We start from the raw sequence: 11,813 nt of genomic DNA, 5'->3' as shown, positions 1-11,813 counted from the left end.
CGCCCCCTTGATGTTCAATGGCATTACCAACACTGAATCCCCCCACTATCAACATCCTGGGGGTTACCATTGACCAGAAACTGAGCTGGACCAGCCATATAAATACTGTGGCTACAAGAACAGGTCAGAGGCTGGGAATCCTGCGGAGAGTCACTCACCTCCTGACTCCCCCCCGCCAAAGCCTGTCCACCATCTACAAGGCACAAGTCAGGAGTGTGATGGAACACTCCCCACTCGGCTGGATGAGTGCGGCTCCCACAGCACTCGAGAAGCTCGACACCGTCCAGGACAAAGCAGCCCCGCTCGATGGGGCACCCCATCCACAAACATTCACTCCCTCCACCACCACCACCGACGCACAGGGGCAGCAGTGTGTGTACCATCTACAAGATGCACTGCAGCAACTCGCCAAGGGCTCCTTCGACAGCGCCGCCCAAACCCACGTCCTCTACTATCTAGAAGGATGAGGGCAGCAGACACATGGGGAACACCGCCACCTGCAAGTTCCCCTCCCAGCCACTCACCATCCCGACTTGGGAATATAATTGACCATTCCTTCACTGTCACTGGGTCACAATCCTGGAACTCCCTCCCTAACAGCGCCGTGGGTGTACCTACACCACACGGACAAAATCCTGGAACTCCCTCCCTAACAGCGCCGTGGGTGTACCTACACCACACGGACATAGTCCTGGAACTCCCTCCCTAACAGCGCTGTGGGTGTACCTACACCACACGGGGACTGCAGCGATTCTAAGAAGGTGGATCACCCCCACCTTCTCATGGGGCAATTAGGGATGGGCAATAAATGCTGGGCCTGCCCAGCGACACCCACATCCCATGAATGAATCTTTAAAAAAAAAACTCTCCCTTGACCTCTCGTTCGTCACTGTGCTGACGTACAGATGTGAGCCACTCTGTGTCCCCGCGTCTGAGTGTGCCAGCGATTGCATGGGGCAGGGTGACCATATACTGTCTTCTTCCAGGTTAGCCCGTTATTCCAGAAACTGGAAAGCAATCGGATTGAGGATTTGCGGAAGAAATATGGAGGGCAGAAGGTAAAAATAAAACCACAGCTGCAGGGCATTCTGAAGGGGGAGGGTGAACTGTCAGACACGCTGGCACCAACGACATAGGTAGAAAGAGGGATGAGATCCTGCAACAAGAATCCAGGGAGCTAGGTAGCAGATTGAAAAGCGGGCCCTCAAAGGTTGTGACCTCCGGATTACTCCCGGCGCCACGTGCTAGCGAGTGTAGGAGTAGGCGGACAGAGCAGGTGAATGCGTGGCTGAAGAGTTGGTGCAGGAGGGGGAAGGCTGTAGATTGCTGGATCACTGGATCCGTCCGTTTCTGGGGAAGGTGGGACCTGTACAAGTCAGACGGGTTGCACCTGAACCGGAACAGGAACAACACCCTTATTGGGTGTGTTTGGTGCTGTTGGGGGTTTAAACGAATTTAGCAGGGTGGGTATAGGATACGGAGTGGAAGCATGGTAGGGGGGTGATGCACAGACCAGTATAGAAGAGAAACCCAAGTTAGCCTGGAAGGCAGAGTGTATGTAGTCAAGTTAAGGCACAAGGGAGCATGGCAAGGCTGGATGGCATTTTTTTAATGCAAGGAGTCTTGCACGTGAGAGACGGTTGAGTCAAGAGTGTGGATTAACACATGGGGACATGATATCATTGCTATCACGGAGACATGGTTGAGGGAGGGGCAGGACTGGCAGCTCGGTATTCCGGGTTATAGAATATTCAGGCTAGATGGGGCGGGGGATTGGGGGGGCTGTTTAAAAAGAAAAAGGAGGTGGAGTCACAATATTGATAATGGAGTCAATTACTGCAATAAGGTGATATATCTTAGAAGGTGCCTCAAATGAGGCCATATGGGTAGAACATAAAAACAAAAAGGGTGCAATCGCATTGCTGGGAGTGTACTATAGACCCCTAAACAGTCAGGGAGAGATGGAGTGGCAGATATGTAGGCAAATCTCAGAGAAGTGTAAAAGTAATAGGGTAATAATAGTAGGGGATTTCAACTTCCCCCAATATTAACTGCAACAGACAAGGTGTGAAACTCTTAGAGGGGGTGGAATTCTTAAAATGTATCCAGGAGAGCTTTTTAAGCCAGCACGTAGAAAGTCCTACAAGAGATTAGTGCTGAACCTAATTTCAGGAATGAAGCCAGACGAGTGGTAGAAGAGTCAGTGGGGGAGCATTTCGGTGATAGCGACCATAACTCAGTAAGATTTAAGGCAGTTATGGAAAGGGACAAAGATGGACCGGAAATAAAGGCTCTGAATTGGGGGAAGGCCGATTTTAACATGATAAGACAGGATCTAACCAAAGTGGACCGGGAGCAGCTCCTTGTAGGAAAACCTACATCAGAGAAGTGGGAGCCATTCAAGAAGGAAATAGTGAGAGTGCAGGGCCAACATGTTCCTGTAAAGGTGAAGGGTGGGACCAACAAGTCCAGAGTACCCTGGATGTCGAGGAGCGTACAGGATTAGGTAAGGGGAAAAAGGGGAAGCTTATGGTAGATACCGAAGGTTCAGAACAGTGGAAGCCCCCCCCAGAGGAGTATAGAAAATGCAGGGGGTTACTTCAAAAAATAAATTAGGAGAGCAAAGAGAGGGTGTGAAAAAACACTGGCGGGTAAAATAAAGGCATAAAATAGGCCAGTGAGTCTAACATCAGTGGTAGGGAAAATGTTGGAAAAAATTCTGAGGGACAGAATTAATCTCCACTTGGAGAGGCAGGGATTAATCAGGGACAAGCAGCATGGCTTTGTCAGGGGGGGATCATGTCTAACAAATTTGATTTGAATTTTTCAAGGAGGTGACTAGGTGAGGGTGTTGCAGTTGATGTAGTCTGCATGGACTTCAGTAAGGCTTTTGACGAGGTCTCACATGGGAGACTGGTCAAGAAGGTAAGATCCCCTGGGACCCAGGGCAATTTGGATCCAAGATCGGCTTAGTGGCAAGAGGCAGAGGGTGATGGTCAAAGGCTGTTTTTGTGACTGGAAGCCTGTGTCCAGTGGCGTACCGCAGGGTTCAGAGCTGGGTCCCCTGCTGTTTGTAGTGTACGTTAATGACCTAGACATGAGTGTAGGAGGTGTGATCAGTAAGTTCGCAGATGACATGACAATTGGTGGTGTGGTAAATAGTGAGGAGGAAAGCCTTAGGCTACAGGATGATATAGACGGGCTGGTCAGATGGGCAGAGCAGTGGCAAATGGAATTTAATCCTGAGAAGTGTGAGGTGATGCATTTTGGGAGGACTAACAAGGCAAGGAAGTACACGATGAATGGTAGGACCTTAGGAAGTACAGAGGATCAGAGGGACCTTGGTATACATGTCCATAGATCCCTGAAGGCAGCAGCACAGGTAGATAAGGTGGTTAAGAAGGCATACGGGATACTTGTGTTTATTAGTTGAGGCATTGTATACAAGAGCAGGGAGGTTATGATGGAGCTGTATAAACTGCTAGTTAGGCCACATCTGGAGTACTGTGTGCAGTCCTGGCCGCCACACTATAGGAAGGATGTGATTGCACTGGAGGGGGTGCAGAAGAGATTCACCAGGATGTTCCCTGGGCTGGAGCGTTTCAGCTATGAAGAGAGACTGGATAGACTGGCGTTGTTTTCCTTAGAGCAGAGAAGGCTGAGGTGGTGGGGGGAACCTGATAGAGGCACACAGAATTATGAGGGGCGTAGATAGGAAGAAACATTTCCCCTCAGCGGAGGGATGAATAACCAGGGGGCGTGGATTTAAGCTAAGGGGCAGGAGGTTTAGAGGGGATTTGAGGAGAAATTTTTTTCACCCAGGGGATGCGAGGGTATCTGGAACTCACTGCCTGAAAGGGTGGTGGAGGGGGGAACCCTCACCACATTTAAGAAGTATTCAGGTGAGTGCTTGAAACGCCATCAGCGCAAGGGCTGCAGGCCAAGTGCTGGACGTTGGGATTAAAGTAGATCGGGGCTCGACGTCCGGCACGGACACAAAATGGGCCGAACGGCCTCTTTCCGTGCTGTAAAACTCGATGGCTGTGACCGAGTTTCAACGGGGTGTTAGAGTAAAAGGGCGCCTGTGTTGAGAGATGACAGTGAGCGCGAGCACGGACGGGGGGGAGGCGGGGGGTGATGGTGTTGCGGCAGAGAGAGATTAGTAGTGGGGAGTTGCAGCTCCAGTTGGTTTATGCAGCTGTGCTTTGTCCTGCAGGCACCTGCCGGAGCCAAGCCTACAGCTGAGGTCAAGCTGGGCGCTGACCCCCGGGAGCTCCAGGAGCTGGTGACCAAGCAGGTGAGAGTCTATGGGCACGTGTCTAAGGGCCGTAGCATCCCCACCCACCCCCCCCCAAACCGTGGACCGCAGCATGCGTCCGCACTGTGACAGGGACCTGTTTACATAGGCGATTAGTATTGACTTTGCAAGAGTTTCTTTTCTAAGGACATGCCTTGTCTGTTAGTCACTCCCCCCCCCGCCCCCTCACACACACACCCCCGCACCACCCCCCCCACAGCCCCCTGGCAACCTTCGGTTCAAATTGTTTCCCCCACCCCAGTTGCGAGCCGATCGGTGAGGTGAGGGGTTGGGGGGGTGGGGAGGTAGCTGGGGAACAGGGCAAGCGGCGAGCCGTCTTTAACCAGAGGTATTGAGGGATTGGAAAATTAACAGCAGGGAGAGTCTCAATTAAGCAGGGGTGGGAGCCACCTTCAACGTCAAAACAGATACAGAAGTAACTTGCCTTCATATAGAGGGGACGTGGGACTGGAGGAGCCGGAGGGGGACGTGGGACTGGAGGAGCTGGGGAGAGGGGACGTGGGACTGGAGGAGCTGGGGAGAGGGGACGTGGGACTGGAGGAGCTGGGGAGAGGGGACGTGGGACTGGAGGAGCTGGGGAGAGGGGACGTGGGACTGGAGGAGCTGGGGAGAGGGGACGTGGGACTGGAGGAGCCGATCTCCACTCGCAGATTCTGCCTCTGACACTCGCTGCCTATCTCCCCCCCCCACCCCACACACCCAGTCCGACTCGTGTACGTTTCCCCACTCTCGGGTGTACCTGCATCTGTACTCCTTCAGCCCTGGTGTTGGAGAGCCCACAGTGGGAGGGGGTGGCCAACCCCCCTTGAATAATTTGCCCTCAGCACCCACCCACCCCCACACGCTGTCTTTGCTTTCTTGCTGGGGCTGCGTGTGACGTTTTGAAGTCGAGTTTGCCCCCTGCCCTTGTGTATGTCGAATGGCGCCGCTTTTCAGTCATCCCCTGCATCGCCCCACTCGGCCTGGATGAGCTGCGGCTCCCGTGACACTTGAGAAGCTCCACACTGTCCAGGATGAAGCAGCCCCCCGCTCGACGGGGCACCCCATCCACCAACGTTCACTCCCTCCCACCACCACCAGCACCACCACCCCAGCTGACGCACAGGGGGGCAGCAGCGTGTGTACCGTAAGAAGCAGGAGCGGGCCATTCAGCCCCTCAAGCCTGCCCTGCCTTTCAGTAAGATCATGGCTGATCAGCCCCAGGACTCGGCTCCTCATAGCCCTCAACAAACGCCCCACCCCCCCCCAACACCGATATTTCAAAAAGCTATCTACCTCCTCTTTAAATACTTCCAGTGATCTCGCCTCCACAACTCTCCTGGGGTGGAGAATTCCAGGCACTCGCTACCTTTCTTGAGAGAAGAAATTCCTTCGTTGCATCTCAGTTTTAAATGAGTGTTTCTCCCCCCCACCCCCCCCCCTCACTCCCCCTTATTCTGTAACTACATCCCCTAGAGAGCTGCGTCCAGTTCCGGTCACCGCCGCGCTCCAGGACGGGTGTGAGGGGTCCTCCTGGAGAAAGGTGCGGAGGGAGGTTTACTGGAACGGTACGAGGGATCGATGTTGGGGGGGGGCGTTGGGGTGGGGTGGGTGTTGGGGTTGGAGTTGGAGAAGCTGGGTGCCTTTCTCCTCGGAGCGAAGGGGATGGAGGGGAGAGGAATAAACTCGCAGGGGGTCACGGGGAATGGAGGGGTGGGAATAGAGCGGGAGGGGTGGGGGTTGGGGGGGGAATGGGGGACTGACTGGATCGGTCTGCGGAGAGCCGGCCCGGTCTCCGAATGGGCCGAATGGCCTCCCTCCTGCGCTGTCGTGAAATTGGTGTTTGGGGGGGTGGGGGGAGGTGTGTGGATTGTGGGATTTGACAAATCAAGATTCGTTTTTTTTTAAATTAAAAAACGACACACTTTACCTCCAGGGGGATTGTGTCCGTGAACTGAAGGCCCAGAAGGCGGAGAAGTCGCTGATCGAAGCCGAAGTCTCTGTGTTGCTGGACCTCAAGAGACGTTTGGCACTGATGGAAGGGAAGCCGGAGGGGAGGAAGAAATGAGCGAACGTTGCGTGTAAGCCGGCAACGGGCGCCGGGATTCTCGTGCTGCCGTTCAGCTCTGACACTCTCTCTCTCCCTCTCTTGCCCCTCGCCAACCCCACGGACTGCAACGCTCTCTCTCTAACGTCAACTCCCTCTCCCTAACGTCAAGATATAAACAAGAGTAGGCCATTCGGCCCCTCGAGCCTCCTCCGCCTTTCAGTTCAACCACGGCCCCCTCTCGTGATTCCCCCGAGACCCCGGCCTCTGACATCCTCGATCGCCGGAGCACCACCCCCCCCCCCCCCCCCCCCCCCCCCCACCTCCCTCCGCGACACTCTCTGGAGGTTGAGAATTCCAAAGATTCACAACCCCCCCTCCACCTCCCACCACTCCCACCGAGCTCACCGAACCACTTCAGTCGAGAGGTCTGCCCCCAACGCCGGGCAGCGCTTAATCCCATCGGTGGAAGCCAGCGGTGCGAGTACGCGCTTTAACGCATCGCTGGGTGCTTGTGGGAGACTGGGCAGGAGGTGAAGCGGGGACTGGTGGGACACTGGGCAGGAGGTGAAGCGGGGACTGGTGGGACACTGGGCAGGAGGTGAAGCGGGGACTGGTGGGAGCTAAAGGGGGGGTCTCGTGGGAGACTGGTGAGAGGTGAAGCAGGGGTATTATGGGAGACTGGTGGGAGGTGAAGCGGGGGACTCGTGGGAGACTGGTGGGAGGTGAAGCGGGGGACTCGTGGGAGACTGGTGGGAGGTGAAGCGGGGGTCTCGGGGACTGGTGAGAGGTGAAGTGGGGGACTGGTGGGAGATTGGTGGGGGACTCGTGGGAGGCGAAGTGGGGGACTCGTGGGAAACTGGTGAGAGGTGAAGCGGGGGACTCGTGGGAGACTGGTGGGAGGTGAGGTGGGGGTCTCGTGGGAGACTGGTGGGTGGGGTAGGGTAGGTACTCCTGCTGAGAGCATGCCTTTTGGTGAAGGTTTATCTTGCACTATAATAATGGAAAAATAAAACCTTTTTAACTTAACTCTCTCTCTCTCTCTCTGAACATGACTAGTGACTGTTGTTCAGAGGTGGTCACTCAGCCTTTGTGCCTGTGCCGACTCTTTTTAAAACAGCCCTTCGATCAGTAGCCGGTCAGCGGTGTAAGTCGAGGCGCTTTAAGTGAGCGATCGCCAACAGAAATCTGACACCGGGTCATGCGAGGTGGTGTTAGGGGACAGGAGACCTAGAAGCTCGGTCAAAGAGGTAAGTTTAAAGGAGACACAGGGAGGTGGAGAGGTTTAGGGAGGGAATTCCAGAGCTCGGGGCCCCAGGCAACTAAAGCCACGGCCGCCGATGGTGTAGCGATGGGAATCTGGGTGGGGTGGGGTGTCTTAACTAAGCCTCGAATGTATTCACTGACCCGGCCTCCGCTGCTCTCTGTTGTGGGGGGGGCGGGGGGTGGGGGTAGAGAATTCCACGGACTGACCACCCTCTGAGAGAAGAAATTCCTCCTCATCTCCATCTTCAACAGGAGACCCCTTATTCTGAAACTGTGCCCGCTCCCCCCTCATTCTAGACTCCCCCACGAGGCGGGGGGAGAGAACATCCTCTCAGCATCCACCCTGTCAAGCACCCCCCCCCCCTCCTCTCAGAATCTGATCTGTTTCAATAAGATCACCTCTCGTTCTTCTAAACTCCCAACGGGGTCCAGGGCCCAACCTGCTCAACCTTTCCCCATGAGACAAACCCCCCTTCGTCCCAGGGATCAGCTGAGCGGACCTTCTCTGAACGGCCCCCGATGCCAGTCCGTCCCCCCCTCCCTTAAGTAAGGAGACCGGAACTGTACACGGGGCTCCGGCTGTGGTCTCACCAACGCCCTGTACGGCTGTAGCAAGACTCCCCCCTCTTGCAATACAGGCCGACCTCCCACTGGCTTTCCGAAGCACTCGCTGCACCTGCACGCCGTCCTTAATTGTGATTCATGTACCAGGACGCCCAGATCCCTCCACACCGCAGCGTCCTGCACTCTCTCCGTTTTATGCACGTAAAAACGAATACAGGTTTTGATCGAAAAGTTTCCTAGCACCAAGTAAATCTCACAAAAGGGACGGTGAAGGGGTTAGAGTCCTTTTATTAATCAAAGTGCAAAAAAAATACCTTAAATCCATACATGTAGTGGTTTAACAGTAGAAATTGAGAACTTAAATACAACTGGCAGCAAGAATGGAAAAACTGTGCAGCTTGAGTTAATCTAAACACGAAATTCTAGCCGAGCATGCTAGCTCCATTTAAGAGGGTACACATCAAGCGCTTGGTGCCTGTGGCTCACCGATACATGTGAGTTTGTGCAGTACAGGGCGATTTTAAAAACACACACGAACAGTATCTACCTCCTATTTTTATCTGTTTTTACGTAGAGAGAAACCGAACATGGAAACAAAGCCCATAATCTGTGCCTGTGCTCTGGCATTTAAATATGTGTTTTTTTTTAAAAATGTATATACAACTAGGGTGTCCAAGTTGCAGGGGGTGGGGTGGGGGTGTAGTAAAAGAGAGAGAACCCGCAGAAACTCCCTCCACGTCGGCGTCTACCAGCCATTTGCCACCACACCCGTGACGCGTTGACATAGCAGAAGTGAACGGGGCGCGCGTTACTCGAAAGGGTGACCTCAAAGTTTGCGATCAGGTGAAACGGCAAGGTTTGGTTCAGTCGTTTGTACCGATGATACTTGGGAAGGAAATCTTGCATCTTTATGGCGCCTTTCGTGACCTTGAGACGTACCACAGTGCCTTGTAGACAGTGTGCAAGACGGAGCAGCCAATTTGCACGCAGCAAGTTCTTCTCCCCCACCACCCCGAGTCCCAGACTCACTCATCAACAAAATAGTTTCTCTCTCTCTCTCTCTCTCTCTCTACGTATCCTATCCGTTCCCCTCAATATCCTTAAACCGTGACCAAATCACCGCTCCCCCCCCGTGACCTTCCAAAACCCCGGGAAGACGACCCCAGCTTGTGTTTAATCTCTCCTCGTAATTTAACCCTTGGGAGTCCGGCCAGCTTTCAAGTAAGTACATGCTGCGCTCCCTCCACAGTCAACATATCCGTTCTAAAGTGCGGAGCCCGGAACTGCTCACAGTGACTCCAGGGGTGGCCGACCCAGGACTCTGTGCAGTTGAAGCACGATGTCTGACCCCCCTGTGTGTTGTGCAGCAGTCTGGTTTCAGCACAGGAGGCCGTTCGGCCCCGTCATGTCTGCACCAGCTTCACTGCAATACACCTAGTGTCACTCCCCCGCCCTTCTCCCTGTGACCCTGCACATTCTTCCCTTTCAGATAATAATCCAATTGCCCCCGAACACCTCGATTGAACCTGTCTCACCCACACTCTCAGGCAGCGCATTCCAGACCCTAACGCCTCGATTGAACCTGTCTCCCCCACACTCTCAGGCATCGCATTCCAGACCCTAACGCCTCGATTGAACCTGCCTCCACCACACTCTCAGGCAGCGCATTCCAGACCCTAACGCCTCGATTGAACCTGCCTCCACCACACTTTCAGGCAGCGCATTCCAGACCCTAACGCCTCGATTGACCCTGCCTCTACCACACTCTCAGGCAGCGCATTCCAGACCCTAACGCCTCCGCCGTGTGAGAAAGTTTCTCCTTGAGTCTCCATTGCTTCTTGTACCAATCGCCTTAAATCTGTGTCCCCCTGGTTCTCAATCCTCCCCCCAATGGGAACAGCCTCTCCCTGTCCGCTCTGTCCCAGACCCCTCCTGGTTTTGAACGCCTCGATCAAATCTCCCCTCGACCTTCTCTTCTCCGAGAAGGGTCTCAGCGTCTCCAATCTGTCCACGTCACTGAAGTTCCTCATCCCTGGAACCAGTCTCGTCAATCTTTTCCACACACACTCTCTCCAACGTGTTCACATCCTTCCTAAAGTGCGGGGCCCAGAACTGGACACAATACCCCAGCTGAGGCTGAACCAGTGTTTTATACAGGTTTAACATAACCTCCTTGCTCTTGTACCCTGTACCCCTGGTAATAAAGCCCAGGATGCTGAATGCTTTATTAACTGCTCTCTCCACCTATCCTGCCACCTTCAATGACTTACACACATACACACCCAGGTCCCTCTGCTCCTGCACCACCTCCTTCTATGATGAGTTCCTGAAACTTGAAGGATAACCCCTGAAGGAGGTTTACCCGCTCACCCCCCCCCCCCCCCATTAGAGTTTGCGTTAACGACTTGGATCGTTCCGGAGAGACACGGAACCTAGGACGAGTGCGGCACCGCAGGAGACCCACCCTGTGGGAGGCGCCGTGGTTCGGACGAGGCGCAAAACCCGTCCGAGATCCCGCCTGGCACCACCCCCCCCCCCCCCCCCCCCCCCCCCCACCCCCCTCGGGTGGGACCTTGAAAAGATCCCGAGGCCGTGACTTTGAGTTAGCCAATGGTTGGAGCCAATGCTTATCCCTCAGTGGGCATCATCAAAGAGGCAAAACCACTGAACTATCCGGGGGGGGGGTGGGGGGGGGGGTGCAGGGAGCTGCCTGTGCGCAAATTGGCTGCCACGCTGCTCTTTGTCACAACAGTGTCAGCGATTCATTGGCTGCAAGGTTGCCAAAGGCGCCAGACAAATGCAAGTCGTTTCCCCCCACCCCCCTCCCCCCCACCTCATGGACGACACCCACCTGCACGAGGAACCTTGGTCACTCTCCATTGCAGGGTCAAGGCAAACTCAGGAGATGGCGTGACCGGAGCAAGATCGAGCCGCCAATGTATTGGACGGGTTTCGGGGCCGGGCCCAATGAAAGTGACCTTTCTCCCTGGGTCTTAGGATTGTCTTCCCGCACATCACCATCTCTTACCTTCCCCACCCCAACCCCCTTCCGCCTCCTTCCTTCGGATCTTAAACACGTAACCCGTACACTCAATCCTCTTCCTCAGTCACTACCCCGCCTGTGAACCACCTCGGGGCTCGACGAAGGCGACTAACTAAACTCCTGTTCCCCACCGTGGGGTTATTGCAGATCGACACCCACCCACCACCACCAGCACCAACCAGTGCTGCTGTTGTAGTGAACGTAGGTAGTGTCCCAGCTTAAGAGGGAGGGTCTCTCTCGTAAAACCCCTGATGAGGAGCCATCTCATTTCAGGGAACAGTTAAGATACTCCCTCTCTCTGCAGCCCCCGACACCCCACCCAACCTCTGTAACCCCCTCCAGCCCCTACGACTGGAATTGGAGGAGTGCTGAGATCTCAGAGGGGTTGTAGGGGCTGGAAGAGGTTACAGAGATAGGGCGGGGTGTAGGGGATGGAGGAGGTTACAGAGATAGGGAGGGGTGTAGGGGCTGGAGGAGGTTACAGAGATAGGGCGGGGTGTAGGGGATGGAGGAGGTTACAGAGATAGGGAGGGGTGTAGGGGCTGGAGGAGGTTACAGAGATAGGGAGGGTTGTAGGTGCTGGAGTAGGTTACAGA

At 54.7% G+C, this 11,813-nt stretch overlaps 1 protein-coding gene across 1 annotated transcript in view; it reads left to right on the top strand.

The window, feature by feature from the left end:
- Positions 1-6,661, top strand: part of mars1 (methionyl-tRNA synthetase 1) — an 18,419-nt gene extending 11,758 nt beyond the window's left edge. Inside the window, exons 6-8 of the mRNA XM_041180290.1 lie at positions 987-1,058; positions 4,217-4,297; positions 6,234-6,661. Of these exons, the coding sequence (XP_041036224.1) occupies positions 987-1,058; positions 4,217-4,297; positions 6,234-6,365 (285 nt within the window). The 3' untranslated portion in view covers positions 6,366-6,661. The remainder of the gene's footprint in view (positions 1-986; positions 1,059-4,216; positions 4,298-6,233) is intronic.
- Positions 6,662-11,813: the final 5,152 nt, after the last annotated feature.

The sequence above is a fragment of the Carcharodon carcharias genome, chromosome X (assembly GCF_017639515.1).
Source record: "Carcharodon carcharias isolate sCarCar2 chromosome X, sCarCar2.pri, whole genome shotgun sequence".
NCBI lineage: Eukaryota > Metazoa > Chordata > Chondrichthyes > Lamniformes > Lamnidae > Carcharodon > Carcharodon carcharias.
The sequence above is the reverse complement of the archived record's forward strand: the minus strand, read 5'-3'. Positions and strand labels throughout refer to the sequence as shown.